The following is a 19175-nucleotide window of genomic DNA, read 5'->3' as shown; positions in this document are numbered from 1 at the left end:
TCATAGAAAAATTTCTCTCCCCTTCTTCTTTTTCTGGAGCAAAATGGCTCAGGCTAGCCTGATATCACCAGGTCTTGGCAGCTAAGCAAGGTTGGCCTTGGTTAGTATTTGAATGGGAGACCACCAAAGTAGTAAGCAATCTGTTTTTCTACCAGGCCTCAGATTCAGCAGGAGCTCAGTTCCTGAGGCTTTCTGACAGTTCCCCCTCTTCCTCCCCACCTACCTTGTCCATTGAATAGTAGGTCCAGCTGCATAACAATCCCTGGATTAGGAGAGCGGGCAGCCAGCCAGCCAGCCACCAGGGGCTTTGCCCCATCCCCAGCAGCCCTCATTAACCCCTGGAGAAGCCCACGCCACCCTTCCTCCACTTATGTGATTTTGGGCAGCAGGTGGCTTGCTGGCCTTTTGACTGGGGGGGAGGGGAGGAGGTGGCCAAAGAGAGCTCCAGGAGAGCAAGGCCTGCTTGGGCTGGCTGGATCTGTAGCCAGCCCAAGCAGGCCTCGCTTGCCCAGGGCTCTCCTTTCTTGCATCGGGTGCCTTTTGGCGGGGGGCTGGGTGGGGGTGGCAGCATATGCTAATGAGTTATGCTAATGAGCATCACCACATTTTTTTCTACGAAATGACCCGTTTTCTACACCAAAAAAGTTGGGGGTGGGAAAAACAGATTGCTGATCTGTGACTGTTGTTCTTGGAGTGATGATCTGCAGTCACGCAGAAACCCCAAAGAGTGAGCTGAAAAGCAGGTTTTGGCCTATTAGTTATACAAAGTATATTTAGAAAGGGAGGCAATACGATCATTGCATTTTTCAACACACGGACATTATGGAATGCCTTACATCTCGCCAAAAGCTAAATCCACTGCTTGACAGGCCAACTGAAGCTCAACATTAATGCTTTCAGTACACATCTGTTATTTTAAGAGTTTACTATAGACGAGCCCAAAAAAGGTAAATAAATTTTTATTCCAAAAAATGATCAAGTCCAAAAGTAATTTTTTAAGGACCAAACTTCTAAATAAGCAAGACACGATATTTTAACTGGTTAGGGTTTGGATCAGGTAAGAAATTACACAAGTTTTTTTAAAAATAAATAAATAATAACCACCCTCTTGCAGTCACAATTGGGGCAGGGAAAGGAGACCTCTAAAGCTAGTTCATCTGCCATTTCTGCAGTGGGCATTACAACTGCCACAAAAAAGCATGCATGAAAGGGGGGGGGGAGTTCTGAAAGCAGGTTTCCAGAGGTTCCCAGGTAGCCAGCTCCCATTTTGAAACTTCTTGAGTCAGTGTGTCCGCAGGAGGAAGAAGAATCAGCCTTTGGAGATCTGGAAGAAGACGGTGGCGACACAACTGAGATAAGCAGCCAAAAAACTAGCGTCCAAAAATCAAACACTTAATCAAGAATATGAAAAATATTTCATTCTATAAGTGCAAAAACATCCATAAATTTATCCAAAATTCATACACCGTATCAAAAAAGGTTAAAAAGGCCCACTGACAAAATGTCCATTCCACTGAGTGACTCTGACAAAACGTATTTCAGTCTTCAATAGGCATCACTCCCAATTTCTTCTGTCGTCCAGAGTCAAACCTCAGATATCAACCGTGAAGGCTTCATTATTATTCCTTATTAAGTGTTTGATTTTTGGACACAGTGGTTTTTTGGCTGCTTTGGAGATCTGGAAGCAAACTGAGTTGCTTAACTGTTCCAAGGTGCGTTAGAAACACGTTATGTTTTACTTGCAGCTACCCTCTCGCATCCAAAGGGAATGAATGTCAGTTTAATTGTTCCACCCATCTGTGATTCCAAGAGCCTCAAGACAGGGCAATTGCCCCAGAATAATCCAGCAGAGGCAAAGAATGCTCTCTAAAAGCTAACAAAGGCAAGTTAAGTCTGAAAGTTTCTGCTGTTTTTTTGCTCCTGGCAGTTGAACAACCGAAGGACTGTGTGAACTGAACATTAACACTTGAAACTGCCTTATACTGAATCAGACCGCTGGCTTATCAGTGTTGTTTACTCAGACTGGCAGCCAAGTCTCCAGAGTCTCAGGCAGAGGTCTTTCACGTCATAAAATCATAGAGTTGGAAGGTCCCTCCAGATGAGGAAGGTACCTCATCTAGTCCAACCCGCTGCGCAATGCAGGAAATTCACAGATACCTTCCTCCCACACACCCTCAGTGACCCCTGCTCCATGCCCTCAAGATGGTAAAAACCCTCCAGGATCCCTGGCGAAATTGGCCTGGAGACAAATTGCTCCCTGACCCCAAAGCGGTGAACGTTTCCCTGGGCACTTAAGAAAGGGCCACAAGAACTAAGCCCTGATGCAACCCTTCCTGCCCTCCTTCTCATGATCTGCCTAAATTCACAGAATCAGCATCGCTGTCAGATGGCCATCTAGCCGCCTATTACCTCACGGTTATGGGACTGAACATGGAACCTTCTGCATGCCAAGCGGATCTTTTTTTACGACTGGGCCATGCCCCCTCCTCCAGGGGCCAGAGACCGTAGAGCAAATCTGCCCTTAAAGAGTTGCATGCTTTGCTTCCAATCGGTGCCGGATTAAACCTTGTGGAGGCCCCTAGGCAGTTGAAATCTTGGGGGGCCCCTCACAAATTATCTTAGAGTCTGAGTGCCCACCCCATTCCCCTGCTGCAGACACCCTCTTAAAAAGCCCCTTTTAACTAAGCTGCGGGGGAGAGGCAGAGAGAGGCAAACTTGGCGGCAACGCCACCAGCAGCCGCGCCAGGCAACTCAGTTGTTGGCTGCTTGTGCAGGCTGGGAAGACCGCAAGCAGGGGGAAGCCAATCTGGGGCCCCTAAAGGCATGGGGGCCCGTAGGTCAATGCCTACCTGGCTTAATTGTTAATCCAGCTCTGCTTCCAATACAAATAGTTTAGCAGATTAACATTCCATAATGCAAAGGACTAGCTCATCTGTCTTGGCATAGAAACTTTTGTGAGGCATCTAGTAGAGAACGTGAGGATGCTGGCCAAAGCTACCAAACATTGTTGACGTATTAAAAGACACAAGTGGAGGCCGAAGATTTGAAGCGAGAGAGAGCCCACAGGGATGTGGAACATCTCGCTTCGAGTTGACTCCAAGCTCATTGCCAACTCATCTCCTGTGAAATGTGTTTCCTGTGAAACGTGTTTTATCAATGGTTATCTAAGCCAACTCACTAGGTCATACATTTTTCACTTTTTCTGGGGTCTTTATTTTCCAGCAACCCACTCCGTTACCGCCAGCTAGCAACCTGGGCTGAAAGACTACGTTTACACACAACGCTGCTAACGATAGAAACATCTCCCATTCAAAGTGGTCTTTGAAACAGGTTACGTGCAATGTTCCCTCTAAGCTGCAGAGTCTTGGAAGCAAAGACTTTACTTTGTGAGCTCCTGGCATTAAAGTCGTGAGCTACTGAAGAAATTAGTGTGCTCTGGGGTCATCCTTCCTGAGCTAAGACAGAAATGTGTGAGCGGGAGACTAAACATCTGTGAGCTAGCTCACGCTCACTCAGCTTAGAGGGAACCCTGGTTATGTGTTACAGTGAACATTCTCCTGGAAGAAGCATTTCCCCTTCCTGCAAACACATAGAAACACATGCCTTGAAGACTGTGTTTGCCGCCTACAGCTTTCAGAAGCACTTGTGGGTTTGTTTGTTTGTTTGTTTTAAAGCATGTCTGCAGTCTTAATTAACTGAGAGACCTTCCTAAAAATCAAAGAATGGTGCAAAAGATGGACAGAGTGTTGTAGTCTTGTCTGCAGCTCTCTCGACTTAGGTAGCACAACAGGGCTTTTTTTGCAGCAAGAACTCCTTTACATACTAGACCCCCCCACCCCGATGTAGCCAATCCTCCAAGAGCTTACAGGGCTCTTCTTACAGGGTAAGCTCCACGAGGATTGGCTACATCGGAGGGGGGGCTAATATGCAAAGGAGTTCCTGCTACAAAAAAAAGTCCTGGGTAGCAAATTAAGTATACCTCGGCCAAGCATTCAGATATCCCTCTCACAGCAGAGTCCTTAAACACATAGTAGCACGTTCCTACTCTCTTCACCCCCATCCAAATTAATTGCATTGCAGCCTCTAACTCCCCATATTTCTGTCCGTAATGCTAACAAGCTTCAGGCAGGCGAAGCTCAAGAGGCAAGCGCCTAATACACACTTTGTAAGCGTCCCCTTCCAATACACACAGGTTTTCTTCGGTGTCCAACAGGGATGCTTTGTGCAGAGCTGGATTAACAATTAGGCCAAATAGACACTGGCCTGTGGGCCCCCACGCATTTAGGGGCCCCAGGCTGGCTCCCCCCGCCCTTGGTTTCCCCCCTGCTTGCAGCCCTCCCAGACTGCATGCGCAGACAGCAATTTAGCTGCTCTTTGCCCGACTTAAAAGGGCCCCGTGGCACAGAGTGGTAAAGCTGCACTACTGCAGTCTGAACTCTGCTCACGACCTGAGTTCGATCCCAGCGGAAGCTGGGTTCAGGTAGCCGGCTCAGGTTGGCTCAGCCTTTCATCCTTCTGAGGTCGGTAAAATGAGTCCCCAGCTTGCTGGGGGGGAAGCGTAGATGACCGGGGAAGGCAATGGCAAACCACCAAGTAAAAAGCCTGCCGTGAAAACCATATGAAAGCAATGTCACCCCAGAGTCGGAAACGACCGGTGCTTGCACAGAGGACTGCCTTTACCTTTACCTGCCCGACTTGCCTGGTGTGGCTGCTGCCGGCATTGTCGCCACGTTTGCCTCTCCCCCATAGCTTAGGAAAAGGCGCTTTTAAGAAGGTGCCTGCAGGCTGCAGCAGGGGCTGTGGGTGGGGGGGGGCACTCTGAGATAATTTGCGAGGGGGCCCCAAGATTTTGACTGCCTAGGGGCCTCCACAGGGTTCAATCTGGCACTGGCTTTGTGAAACCACGAGCAGCTCAGATCACACGGAAGAGCATCCCCCCACCACCACCATTACTGACCCAGTTTCCAGTTCAGGACATGAATGCCCGCATGGTATCCCGGATGGTCGCTCTGCAGATCGGGCAGCGTCTCAGGTTAGGAGCGCATTCCGCACACACCACTAAGTGGCCGCAGGGGACGAGCACGATGGAGACTTCTTTGTCCATGCACACCTTGCACGTGCGCTCCTCCTGCAGGCGCCGCAGCTGGTCCTCCACGTTTGAGGCAGGTTCTAGTAAGGGGGGAGAGTTGTTGAGGCAGCCTTAGTCAGAGACTGCACTATACTTGGCATTGTTCACTTTCCACAGTGTGGCACAGGGCTGAATTGGACCTGGGAAATCTGGCTTAAGTCTCAGTTTAATCCTGAATTTAGAGAATTAGGGAACGGGAGAAGCTGCTAGAGCAGGGGTGGCCAAACTGCAGCTCAGGAGTCACCTGTGGCTCTTCCATACATATTGTGGGGCTCTTGAAACCCCCAACACCTTGGAGAAGGCATTTGTCTCTTTAAATCACTTCGCCAAGCCAGCCAGCGGCTTGGAGAACGCCTTTGAAGTTAAAGTTGCTTCCTTTCTACCTCTACCTCCCCCCCATCTATTTGCCTTCCTTCCTTCCTTGTCTTGCAGTTCTCAAACATCTGATGTTCCTGTCTTGAGGCTCTCAGACATCTGATATTTATTCTATGAAGATCTTACGTCAAGGACTTTTTTGGGGGGGAGCCTCAGCCAATAGAAGGAAGAGAGGCTTGGCTCAGTAGCACTGCTGTGCCTGGCAAAGCAAGCTATTCCTCCCCATTGGCCAGCAAGAGGACAGTAGCGTTACCGTGTAGACCAGGGGTGTTGAACTCATTTATTATGGGGGCCGGATCTGACATAAAAGAGACCTTGTTGGGCCCGGCCTTGTCTGGTTGGGCTGAGCCATGTTGAGCCAGGCCACGTGTGTACCTATTTAAGATTAGGTAGCAGAGATATAATTTTTATAAAGAACACAGGCAAACACAAATATATATTTTTCTGCCACAGGAGGTGGCGGCGGCTACAAGCATAGCCAGCTTTAAGAGGGGATTGGATAAAAATATGGAGCAGAGGTCCATCAGTGGCTATTAGCCACAGTGTATATATATATATGTGTATGTGTGTGTGTGTGTGTATATATATATATATACACACACACACACACACATATTGGCCACTGTGTGACACAGAGTCTTGGACTGGAGGGGCCATTGGCCTGATCCAACATGGCTTCTCTTATGTTCTTATGTGACACAGAGTGTTGGACTGGATGGGCCACTAGCCTGATCCAACAGGGCTTCTCTTATGTTCTTATGTGACACAGAGTGTTAGACTGGATGGGCCATTGGCCTGATCCAACATGACTTCTCTTATGTTCCTAACATGCTTAAAACGTTAGCACTCATTGGTCTTAAAGGTGCTTTCTTTGTATTTCTCCCATGTGATCCAGGGAACTGGGCAAAGGAAGCTCTGGCTCTTTCCTTTCTTTTTCAAGGCCTTTGGGGGGGGAGCCTCAGCCAATAGAAGGAAGAGAGGCTTGGCTCAGTAGCACTGCTGTGCCTGGCAAAGCAAGCTATTCCTCCCCATGGGCCAGCAAGAGGATGAAAGTGAATTGGTCCAGCGAGCAAAATAACCTCAGGGAAGGGGAAAAAAATGAAAGCACTGAGGGGACCAAGGGAGGAGCCTCAGCCAATGGAGAAAATAGAGGTTTTGTTCTGTCACTCCTGTGTGATTGAGCAAGCCTTGCAAAGCAAGCTGTTATGTAGAAGGGAGCAAGAGAGAAGGAGAAGGAAGCAGATGACAGCCGGTTGCTCGGGAGCCTGATAGGAGCTCTCCGGGGGCCTGATTGGCCCCCAAACTGCATGTTTGACGCCCCTGGTGTAGACTTTTCTTATCTTATTTGCTTATTTACTTTTCTTATCTTACCTACAGCAGGGGTGGCCAACAGTAGCGCTCCAGATGTTTTTTTTGCCTTCAACTCCCATCAGCCCCAGCCAGCATGGCCAATGGCTGGGGCTGATGGGAGTTGTAGGCATAAAAACATCTGGAGAGCTACCGTTGGCCACCCCTGAATTATAATACTGGGAGATCTCCAGGACCCCCCTTCCAAGCAAAACAGCAAGATGTTCAGGGGAACAAAATCTTCTGGTGATCCTTGGTTTCAAAGATATCCAGCTGGCCCAACCAGGCTAGGGCCTTTTCAGCCCGTGGCCCTGGCCAGGTAGAACTCTCTACCTGGTGACATCCTTGCCCTTGGGGGACTTGGGACAGCTGCACAGGGCCTGTAAGGCAGAGACGTCCCACCAGGCCTATGACTGAGGCCTACCACCAAGCCCGGCCTCCACCTCTTGCACCCTCCCCTCCCCACCCACGGGGAGGGCATAAATTGACCTCAGACGCCATCAGAGGATTACACTGTAGTACTGTACGGTTTAATAGTTTTATTGAACGTACTGTTTTATTTACTGAGATATATGTTGTATATCAAAGGTGGCCAAACTTGCTTAACACAAGAGCCACACGGAATAAATGTCAGATGTCTTAAGACACGAACATCAGATGCTTGAGAGCCACAAGAAAGGAAGGAAGATAGATGGGGAGGAGGAGGAGGGGAGGAGAGGTGAAAAGAACACAACTTTAATTTGAAATGCCTTCTCCAAGCCACCGGCTGGCTTGACTTGGAGAAGTGATTTAAAGAGACAAATGCCTTCCCCAAGCTGGCCAACAGGGCAGTGGGGGCTTCAAGAGCCTGATAACATGTGAAAGAGCCACATGTGGCTCCCAAGCCACAGTTTGGCCACCCCTGTTGTATATTTACTGAGGTATATTTTGTAGCCTGTCCTGAGCCCTCCAGAGGATGACAATCATTAGCTTTCAAGAGTCAAAGCTCCCTTCACCTGCTGAGTCTCGAAAGCTTAGACCCTGGAAATCTTGTTGATCTGTAAGGTGCTTCTGACTCAAGTCTAGTTTTTCTAGTCAGAGCTTTTTTTTGCAACGGGAACTCTTTTGCATATTAGGCCACACCCTCTGATGTAGCCAATCCTCCCAGAGCTTACTCCCAGTAGGGCCTGTACTAAGAACCCTCTAAGCTCTTGGAGGACTGGTCACATCAGGGGGGGGGCCTAATATGCAAAGGAGTTCCTGCTACAAAAAAGTCCGAGCAGACCAACATGGCTATTCACCTGAACTTTTCTCAATAAGGACATAACAAACAAGACTGTATACTTTTAAAAATAAATATTTACTTACTTGATGTACTTTGCCAGCGTATAAGACGACTGGGCGTATAAGATGACCCCCCAACATTTCCACTCAAAATATAGAGTTTGTTATATACTCGCTGTATAAGACTACCCCCTCTTCCGTACACCTTCCACACACCAAATAAAAGGTAAAAGAACATCCGGCCCGCCCCTGCATCTCCCTGTGACCAGCACTAGTGCGCAAGTGCGAGGTCTGCGTAGACAAGGGCTGGGCCGGAGCACCACTGCTTCCCGCCGAGCAGAACGGGCCGGTCATGCTGAAAAGGCTGGCACCCCTGTCTCGCTGCTGATGGTCGCCGCAGCCACGCTGATGACCCGCCGCAGCCGCGCTGGATATCGCGCGATACTGGACGGTATGTAGAATGAGGTGGGCGGGCATCGGGAGGCCACTTTGGGCACCGGGCGAGCATCGGAAGGCCACTATGGGCAACTATGTCTATCCCAACTGAAGTGCACCCGGCGTATAAGACGACCCCCCCACTTGGAGGCATGTTTTTCAGGGCAAAAAAGTAGTCTTATACGCCAGCAAATACTGTATATCCCGCCCCCCTTTCAGCAGAAACCAGAGCCTGCTAAGTGCTTAACAGCTTAAAAACATTCATATAGACAGGTTCGTATAAAAATGCTCATAAAGACCCCCCTACCCAATGCTTATTGAATCAGATCAATATATGGAAAAATATAGAAGAGTGCTTTTAAACAGCTTTTTTGAAATGATTAGTTCATATCCGTACACATATATGAACATATGAAGCTGCCTTATACTGAATCAGACTCTGGGTCCATCAAAGTCAGTATTGTCTACTCAGACTGGCAGCAGCTCTCCAGGGTCTCAAGCTGAGGTTTTTCACGCCTACTTGCCTGGACCCTTTTTAGTTGGAGATGCCGGAGATTGAACCTGGGACCTTCTGCTTACCAAGCAGATGCTCTACCACTACATATATCGGGGGCATTAGGTTAAGAGCCCCATCCTGAAGAGATGGAACTTGGAATCACTCTCTGCTTTGATGCAATCATAACTTTCCAAGATGGGTAACAACCGAGGCGTTTCTCTGTCTGTAGCAGTGGAAAAAAGAGTCCAGTGGCACCTTGGACGTTAACAAAATTTGTGGACTTCCTACATGATTTTGTTGACTTCTCACTGGTATTCGTGTACAGGGTCTGAGGATAGCGGTCTCTAGAAACCGATGTTGGACACTTGTCCAGCTTACTGTGCATAGTTTGTTTTGTCCATTAGGACAATGGATCCTCACTTGTCATCTTGTTTTACCTGTAAGCCTGTCTGGTGCAGCGGTTAAGTGTGCGGACCTCTTATCTGGGAGAGCTGGGTTTGATTCCCCACTCCTCCACTTGCAGCTGCTGGAATGGCTTTGGGTCAGCCATAGCTTTTGCAGAGCTGTCCTTGAAAGGGCAGCCTCTTTGAGAGCTCTCTCAGCCCCACCCACCTCACAGGGGGTCTGTTGTGGGGGAGGAAGGGAAAAGGAGATTGTGAGCTGCTCCGAGACTCAGATTCAGAGTGGAGGGTGGGATATAAATCCAATATCATTATCGTTTTACAATAATACCTTCAAATATCTTTATTATAGTAACTTCTCAAGTTATAGAAGAAGAAGAAGATGATATTGGATTTATATCCCGCCCTCCACTCCGAAGAGTCTCAGAGCGGCTCACAATCTCCTTTCCCTTCCTCCCCCACAACAGACACCCTGTGAGGTGGGTGGGGCTGGAGAGGGCTCTCACAGCAGCTGCCCTTTCAAGGACAATCTCTGCCAGAGCTATGGCTGACCCAAGGCCAATCCAGCAGGTGCAAGTGGAGGAGTGGGGAATCAAACCCCAGATAAGAGTCCACGCACTTAACCACTACACCAAACTGGCTCTCCTTCTACTTCGACCAGCCCATGTTTGATGCTTCTTCCCACCCACAACCAGCCTCCTGCCTGGGAACTCCCTTCCCCGTCCCCTCTCCTCACCTCCTTCACTAGGCTGTTTGGGTTCTTCTGCCTCTCTTCTCACCCTGCTCAGATCTGGTTCTCTTTGAGGCGGCTCTGTGCAAGAGAAAGTGGAACCGTGTTATTCTCTTAAGAGGCCCTTCGCAAACCAGCAGGCTCCCTAGGTCAAGCCAAATGCTTATGGTATACCTGAAGAGATCGAGGCAAGTTCCAGCTCAGCTCTTTTTTCCCTTTCCAAAAAAAGAAAGTCTCTAGTTCTTACATCTGCAGATATGATGTTCCAGCCTGCTGCTGAAACCTCAGAAGCAAAAGCTGCCGCGGAAGCAGATTTCTGATCCTCAGGAGCAGTACTCCCTCTAAGCTGTGGAGTCTTGTGAGCAAAAATTCTACTTTGTGAGCAACTGGCAGTCAGGTGGTGAGCTGCTGTATCAATTAGCTTGCTCTGGGCCATCCTTCCTGAGCTAAGACAAAAACGTGTGAGTGGAAGCTAAAAAACTGAGCTAGCTCACACTAACTCAGCTGAGAGGGAACACTGCTTAGGAGCAAGGCCGGATTAACAATTAGGCCAAGTAGGCACTGGCCTATGGGCCCGCCACGCCTTTAGGGGCCCCGGGCCGGCTCCCCTCCTTGTTTCCCTCCTGCTTGCAGCCCTCCCAGCCTGCATGTGCAGCCAGCAACTGAGCTGCTCTTTGCCCGACTTGCCTGGTGAGGCTGCTGCTGGCGCCATCGCCAAGTTTGCCTCTCCCCCACAGCTTTACCAAAGGGGCTTTTGAGAAGGTGGCTGCAGCAGGGGCCATGGGTAGGAGTGGTCTGACTCTGAGATAATTTGTGAGCCCCCTCTCCCGAGATTTCAACTGCCTAGGGGCCTCCAAAGGTTTAATCCGGCACTGATTAGGAGTAGGGCTTTGATCCCTTGCATTGCTTTTTGACTCTCCCCAGAACGATACGGCAGAAATTATGCAAAATCACAGAATTTGTTCACGTTACAGAACTCTGTTCCTTGACACTGAATGGCCTGGATGCAGTGCACACACCATGACAGTAGCTATTTCCTGCATTGTGCAGGGGGGTTGGACTAGATCAGGGGTCCCCAACCCCCGGGCCATGGACCAGTACAGGGCCGTGGCCTGTTAACAACCGGGCCGCAGAGTGAGGCAGAGGCACCGCATCACTCCTTTCGCTTGCCTGGGTCTCAGGTGGACAAAACTGCACTTGCTGTCATCCAAAACGGAGTTCAAGTTCTCAACCTATTCAGGATCAACATCTCCATCAAAGATGATCCACCGGTGTTTCTGCAGTTCCCCTCTCAGCCTCACTCTGAAGCACTACCACTTTCATCTGCCTGGGTCCCAGGCGGGCAGAAGGGGCAGTGTGGCGGTGACCTTCACCCACTCCTCATTTAAAGACCCCCATGGGGGGCAGGGACCGGGTGTGTGTGGGGAGCCTGGGGCAGCAGAAAACCCAGCACCCCCACCCTCACCGGTCTGTGGGAAAATTGTCTTCCACAAAACCGGTCCCCGGTGCCAAAAAGGTTGGGGGCCACTGGACTAGATGACCCTAGGGGATCCCTTCCAACTCTATGACTCCAGTGAGCAGGGCTGCCAGCTCTGGGTTGGAAAATACCTGGAGATTGAGGGGGGGTAGACCCTGGGAGAGGGGAGGGGGAGGGAAGGACCTCGGAGGGTACAATGCCATAAAAACCACCATCCAAAGCAGCCATTTTCTTCAGGAGAACAGAGCTTGGTCATCTGGAGAACAATTGCAATAGTGGAAGACCTCCAGGTGCCACCCAAAGGTTGGCCATCCTACCAGTGGGTGAAGGAGCATCATACAGCTCGCCTGCTCAGATCTGGCGGTGTTAGGACCTGGAGCAATATCAGGTCTTGGCCTAGCTCCTCTCCACCTAGGGTTGCCAAGTCTCCAGCCTTCCCTGGTGAGGGACTTTTGCACACACGCAATGCAATGGCATCACCCGGAAGTGACGTCATCACGCTGGCGACGTCGCTTGAGGCCACTCTAGGCGTTTCTGGGGAAACTCTATGGTTTTCCTGGATGCTCTAGCCATTTGGGAGGGGAAAACTCTATGGTGAGTTTTCCCGGAAATGCCTAGAATGGGCGCCGCATGACATCGCCGGCATGATGACGTCACTTCCGGGTGACATCATTGTGCTGCCAACGTTGGGGAAGGACAATGTAGGCCGGTGGGTTGGGAACCTCCTGGGTGGGGGAAGCCCCACCTGGACCGGGGGTTTGGCAGCCCTATCTCCACCCCAACACCAACCTCCCTACCATACAGCCTTGTTCTCAAGATAAACCGCCTTAAGTGCTTCGAATGCTGCGGAGCCCTACGTCAAAAGGCAGCCTTGTCATTTCACCTCCTGAAAAGGGTCCACCGTACCTCTTGACTCCTCTGCCTGGCTGCCTCGATCCTGCACTGCCTGAAGCAAATCCAAGACCAGTTCGGACAAAGACGGATAACTAGCCCCCATCTGCTGGTATTTGTTCTGCAGCAAACTTAGCACCAAGCTCCGGTGAAAGCCCATCTGGAGGGCTCTTTGCACCAAGGAGGTCAGCTGCGGGGAAGCTAAGTCCAAATTTCTCAGGCTATCTGCAAAGAGATGGGAGGCTCGGATCATGCAGCTGCAGTTTCAGACAACCCTCCGCCCATGACGGATCTTGGAAAAATATAGGGGCATTATTCTCACAACCGCTGCATGCATTCACCTGACTCTGTGACAAGGAGATCTGGATGCTTAATCTAGCAGGCATGATCACATGCTAATGAGACAATTAAAACAGGGGTGTCAAACACGCAGCCCGGGGGCCAAATCAGGGTTCCTATCAGGCTCCAGAGCAACAGGCTGTTATCTGCTTCCTTCTCCCTCTCTCTTGCTTCCTTCTGCATCTCAACTTGCTCAATTGCACAGAGACTACAGAACAAAGCCCCTATTTTCTCTATTGGCTGAGGCTCCTCCTCTGGAGAGGAAGGAGGGGGGCGGACAGCTTGCTTTGCCAGAGTCTCCCAATTGCACGGCAGAGCTACTGAGCCAAGCCTCTGTTCCTTCTTGGTCCTGTCCCCTAGGGAAGGAAGGAAAGAGCCAGAACTTCCTTTGCCCAGTTCCCTGGATCACATGGGAGAGATACAAAGAAAGCGCCTTTCAGACCAATGAGTGCTAATGTTTTAAGCATGTTTTTTTTAAGTTTTTAAAATTTCTTTAATTGTGTTTGTTTGTCTGTGACCTTTATAAAGTTTATCTCTCTGCTACCTGGCATTACATTTTATGAAACACACGGCCTGGCCCAAAAAGGCCTCATTTATGTCAGAGGCGACCCTCGTAACAAATCCGTTAACTCCTGAATTAACATATCCCTATTTTTTGCCGCAGGCCTCATCAGCCTCCATCCATACTTTTTCCTGTTAATGCAACAGGTTACAGCTACTTCATGCAAGCCACTGATGATAGAGATTGGGGGGGGGGGGGGGAATTAACAGAACCAGAGCTGGGATAAGCAAATGAACCGATCTTTTCTTAGCAGTGCCAGTGGAGCAGAATGGGTTCATATATAATAACATTTTTATGTTGGCCACAATTAGAGGTTTACAAAATTATGCATGGGATGGAGAAAGCAGAGAAAGAAGTCCTTTTCTACCTTTCTCACAATACAAGAACTTGTGGGCACTCGATGAAATTGCTGAGCAGTCGGGTTAAAACGGATAAAAGGAAGTACTTCTTCACCCAAAGGGTGATTAACATGTGGAATTCACTGCCACAGGAGGTGGTGGCGGCTACAAGCATAGCCAGCTTCAAGAGGGGATTGGATAAAAATATGGAGCAGAGGTCCATTAGGCCACTGTGTGACACAGAGGGTTGGACTGGATGGGCCATTGGCCTGATCCAACATGGCTTCTCTTATGTTCTTAGTTGTTGCCAGCTCTGGGTTGAGAAATACCCGGAGATTCTTTTTTTTTTGGGGGGGGGGGGTGGAGTCTGGAGCTTGGGAAGGGACCTCAGCAGGGTCTAATGCTACAGAGTCCATCCTCAAAAGCGCTCATTTTCTCCAAGAGAACTGATCTCGGTCGTCTGGAGATCAGCTGCCATAGCAGAAGGTATCCAGGCGCCATTCGGAGCTTGGCAACGCGAACTGCCCCCTACTGGTGGAACCAGCTGCCGGAGGAGATTAGAGCCTTGTGGGACCTCGCCCAGTTCCGCAAGGTTTGTAAGACACCATTATTCCAGCTAGCCTTTGACTAAAGGATACCCAGGAGCACTGAATGCCATCAGAAGTTAACATTGCTAGCACCAAACTGTTTTCACCTGTTACATTATGTATAATGGACGTTTTATTGCGATTTTATTCCCTGTGAGCCACCCTGAGCTTGCTTCGGCAGGGAGGGCGGGATATAAATCTAATAAATCAAATCGAACCACAATCTATATCCACCTAATCCAATATCATCTACCAAGGCTGACTGTGACTCTCTAAGATCTCAGTTAGAGGCAAAGGATGGATGCTTATTCTTCAAATTTATATCCTGCTTTTGTTCCCTAATCAGGACCCAAAGTGGTTTGTTGCATTGTTTGCTCTGTTCTTACTGCTGTCTCTGTTCTGACTGCTATCTTGCAAGGTAGGTTAGGCTGAGAGACTGCACAGGCCCAAGGGTGGAATTCTAGCAGGAGCTCCTTTGCGTCTTAGGCCACACACCCCTGATGTAGCCAATCCTCCGAGAGCTTACAAGGCTCTTTTTTGTAAGCTCTTGGAGGATTGGCAACATCAGGGATGTGTGGCCTAAGACACAAAGGAGCTCCTGCTAGAAACGGATAAAAGGAAGTACTTCTTACCCAAAGGGTGATTAACATGTGGGATTCACTGCCACAGGAGGTGGTGGCGGCCACAAGCATAGCCACCTTCAAGAGGGGGTTAGATAAAAATATGGAGCAGAGGTCCATCAGTGGCTATTAGCCACACTCTGTGTGTGTGTGTGTGTATGTATATATATATTTGGCCACTGTGTGACACAGAATGTTGGACTGGATGGGCCACTGGGCTGATCTAACATGGCTTCTCTTATGTTCTTAATTCCATCCCTGGGTGGGCCCAAGGTCTGTGTGTGGAGCAGGGATTTCAAACTGGAGTGGTGGAGCAGGGATTTCATTCTGGAGTGACCCAAGTCTGACATTCACGATCACTACGCCACGGCAGGATCGAACCTCCTATCTTCTGCATGCAATCCACATGGGGCCATAGCCCCTTCTCAAAAGAGCTGCATCCAGGGCTCTTTTTCTAGCAGGAGCTCCTCTGCATATTAGGCCACGCCCCCTTGATGCAGCCAATCCTCCAAGAGCTTAGGGGGCTCTTCGTACAGGGCCTACTGAAAGCTCCAGGAGGATTGGCTGCATCGGGGGGCGTGGCCTAATATGCAGAGGAGCTCCTGCTAGAAAAAGAGCCCTGGCTGTATCCCAGAGAGAAGTCTCTGCGATAGTGCCAGCAACCCCGGCTGCCTTTGCCTACACATACAGCTACCTCCTGGTGCCCGAACCCTTTGCCTACACATACAGCTACCTCCTGGTGCCCGAACCCTTTGCCTACACATACAGCTACCTCCTGGTGCCCGAACCCTTTGACTACACATACAGCTACCTCCTGGTGCCCGAACCCTTTGACTACACATACAGCTACCTCCTGGTGCCCGAACCCTTTGACTACACATACAGCTACCTCCTGGTGCCTGAACCCTTTGACTACACATACAGCTACCTCCTGGTACCCGACTGCCTTTGCCTACACATACAGCTACCTCCTGGTGCCCGAACCCTTTGACTACACATACAGCTACCTCCTGGTGCCCGAACCCTTTGACTACACATACAGCTACCTCCTGGTGCCCGAACCCTTTGACTACACATACAGCTACCTCCTGGTGCCCGAACCCTTTGCCTACACATACAGCTACCTCCTGGTGCCCGAACCCTTTGCCTACACATACAGCTACCTCCTGGTGCCCGAACCCTTTGACTACACATACAGCTACCTCCTGGTGCCCGAACCCTTTGCCTACACATACAGCTACCTCCTGGTGCCCGAACCCTTTGCCTACACATACAGCTACCTCCTGGTGCCCGAACCCTTTGCCTACACATACAGCTACCTCCTGGTGCCCGAACCCTTTGCCTACACATACAGCTACCTCCTGGTGCCCGAACCCTTTGACTACACATACAGCTACCTCCTGGTGCCCGAACCCTTTGCCTACACATACAGCTACCTCCTGGTGCCCGAACCCTTTGCCTACACATACAGCTACCTCCTGGTGCCCGAACCCTTTGACTACACATACAGCTACCTCCTGGTGCCCGAACCCTTTGCCTACACATACAGCTACCTCCTGGTGCCCGAACCCTTTGCCTACACATACAGCTACCTCCTGGTGCCCGAACCCTTTGCCTATACATACAGCTACCTCCTGGTGCCCGAACCCTTTGACTACACATACAGCTACCTCCTGGTGCCCGAACCCTTTGACTACACATACAGCTACCTCCTGGTGCCCGAACCCTTTGACTACACATACAGCTACCTCCTGGTGCCCGAACCCTTTGACTACACATACAGCTACCTCCTGGTGCCCGAACCCTTTGACTACACATACAGCTACCTCCTGGTACCCGACTGCCTTTGCCTACACATACAGCTACCTCCTGGTGCCCGAACCCTTTGACTACACATACAGCTACCTCCTGGTGCCCGAACCCTTTGACTACACATACAGCTACCTCCTGGTGCCCGAACCCTTTGACTACACATACAGCTACCTCCTGGTGCCCGAACCCTTTGACTACACATACAGCTACCTCCCTGTGCTTCTTGGATTGCAGCAGTAACCGGGAAAGCTACAAATTCTACACGAACCAACCTTCAGAGCTTGAGGAATCTTGTTCGGCCCGGTTCGAGGTCTCTTCCTGAAATCACAAGATTTGCATCACTGACGGGAAGGTAAAGACAACTGAATCTTTTCCAATGGCACAGATCAAACTTGCATTCGACACACAGAGGTACTCACTGAAGATACAGGAACGTTGGAGTAGGATTCTTGGACGCTGCTTACAAAGGTGAGCCCTCTGGACTGGAGAAGGAATTTGCACCTGAAAATAGGGCGGGGGAGCATCCCAAGTTAGTCACAAATACCGTCGGAGTCAACGAGCAAGACCAGTTCCCTGGTCCAGCTGCCCCAGCGACTGACGGATGGGGGTGACAATGCTCTACAGCAGGGGTTGCCAGACTGCGGCTCTTTCACACATATTATGTGGCTTTCGAAACCCCCACTAGGGGAGGGACGGTGGCTCAGTGGTAGAGCATCTGCTTGGGAAGCAGAAGGTCCCAGGTTCAATCCCTGGCATCTCTAAAAAGGGTCCAGGCAAGCAGGCGTGAAAATCCTCAGCTTGAGACCCTGGAGAGCCGCTGCCAGTCTGAGAAGACAATACTGACTTTGATGGACCAAGGGTCTGATTCAGTATAAGGCAGCTTCATAAGTTCATAGGTACCCCACCAGCCAGCATGGAGAAGGCATTTCTCTCTTTAAATCGGGGGTCCCCAACCCCTGGGCTGTGGACTGGTACCGATCCGTGGCCAGGTTAGCAACCGGTCCGTGAGTTGTATAATTATTTCATTATATATCACAATGTAGTAATAATAATAAAAAGAAGACAACATTTGATTTATATCCTGCCCTCCACTCCAAATTTCAGAGTCTCAGAGCAGCTCACCATCTCCTTTCCCTTCCTCCCCCACAGCAGACACCCTGTGAGGTGGGTGGGGCTGAAAGAGCTCTCCCCAGAAGCTGCCCTTTTAAGGACAACTCTGTGAGAGCTATGGCCGACCTAAGGCCATTCCAGCAGCTGCAAGTGGAGGAGTGGGAAATGAAACCCAGTTCTCCCAGATAAGAGTCTGCACACTTAACCACCATGCCACACTAATAGAAATAGTGCATAATTGTATCATTCCAAAACCACCCCCGGTCCCTGGAAAAATTGTCTTCCACAAAACTGGTCCCTGGTACCAAAAAGGTTGGGGACCGCTGCTTTAAATAATTTCTCCAAGCCTGTTGGCGCCTTGGAGAATGCATTTAAAGTCAAAGTTACTTTCTTTGCAACTCTCCCTCCCTCCCTCCCTATCTCCTTCCTCCTTTCCTGCTCTCAAACATTTGACATTCCTGTCTTGCAGCTCTCAAACATCTGAGCCAGTTTGGTGTAGTGGTTAAGTGTGCAGACTCATATCTAGGAGAACCGGGTTTGATTCCCCACTCCTCCACTTGCACCTCCTAGCGTGGCCTTGGGTCAGCCATAGCTCTGGCAGAGGTTGTCCTTGAAAGGGCAGCTGTTGTGAGAGCCCTCTCCAGCCCTACCCACCTCACAGGGTGTCTGTTGTGGGGGAGGAAGGGAAAGGAGATTGTGAGCCGCTCTGAGACTCTTCGGAGTGGAGGGCGGGATATAAATCCAGTATCTTCTTTTTTCTGTTTATTCTATGAGGCTCTTATGCTGAGCAAGTTCGGCCACTCCTGCTCTACAGTGATCTGGCTGGCTCCATGCCCTCAATGTAGCACTGGAGTTGGAGGCAAGCCTTGAATTCAGCAGGAGCTCACATGGCCAATGGCTGGGGCTGATGGGAGTTGTAGGCAAAAAACATCTGGAGAGCCAACGTTCCCTACCTCTGCTCTAGGGGAACTGATCTCTGTAGTCTGGAGATGAGCTTTAATTTGGAGGGGGGAGGGTAATCCACAGGTCCGACCTGGAGGCTGGCAGTGGCCTGTGTGGTCTCCTCTTCACCAGTGTGGTGCAGTGGTTAAGAGCGGTGGACTCTAATCTGGCGAACCGGGTTCGATTCCCCACTCCTCCTCCCCATGAAGCCAGCTGGGTGACCTTAGGCCAGTCCCAATTCTCTCGGAACTCTCTTAGCCCCGCCTACCTCGCAGGGTGTCTGTCGTCAAGAGAGGAAGGGAAGGTGATTGTAAGCTGCTTT

At 50.1% G+C, this 19175-nt stretch overlaps 1 protein-coding gene across 3 annotated transcripts in view; it reads right to left on the bottom strand.

Moving 5' to 3' along the window:
* Window positions 1-943: 943 nt before the first annotated feature.
* Window positions 944-19175, bottom strand: part of BIRC7 (baculoviral IAP repeat containing 7) — a 31983-nt gene continuing 13751 nt past the window's right edge. For 2 of the 3 annotated variants that reach the window (XM_060230651.1, XM_060230652.1), the window contains exons 4-9: window positions 17221-17302; window positions 17074-17119; window positions 12559-12768; window positions 10182-10256; window positions 4958-5169; window positions 944-1324 (exon numbers count right to left, since the gene is read on the bottom strand). In XM_060230651.1, the coding sequence (XP_060086634.1) occupies window positions 4970-5169; window positions 10182-10256; window positions 12559-12768; window positions 17074-17119; window positions 17221-17302 (613 nt within the window). In that variant the 3' untranslated portion in view covers window positions 944-1324; window positions 4958-4969. The remainder of the gene's footprint in view (window positions 1325-4957; window positions 5170-10181; window positions 10257-12558; window positions 12769-17073; window positions 17120-17220; window positions 17303-19175) is intronic. The other variant, XM_060230653.1, reaches the window with a different exon arrangement.

This window comes from Heteronotia binoei, chromosome 2, assembly GCF_032191835.1.
Source record: "Heteronotia binoei isolate CCM8104 ecotype False Entrance Well chromosome 2, APGP_CSIRO_Hbin_v1, whole genome shotgun sequence".
NCBI lineage: Eukaryota > Metazoa > Chordata > Lepidosauria > Squamata > Gekkonidae > Heteronotia > Heteronotia binoei.
This window is presented reverse-complemented; position numbering and strand designations above follow the sequence as displayed.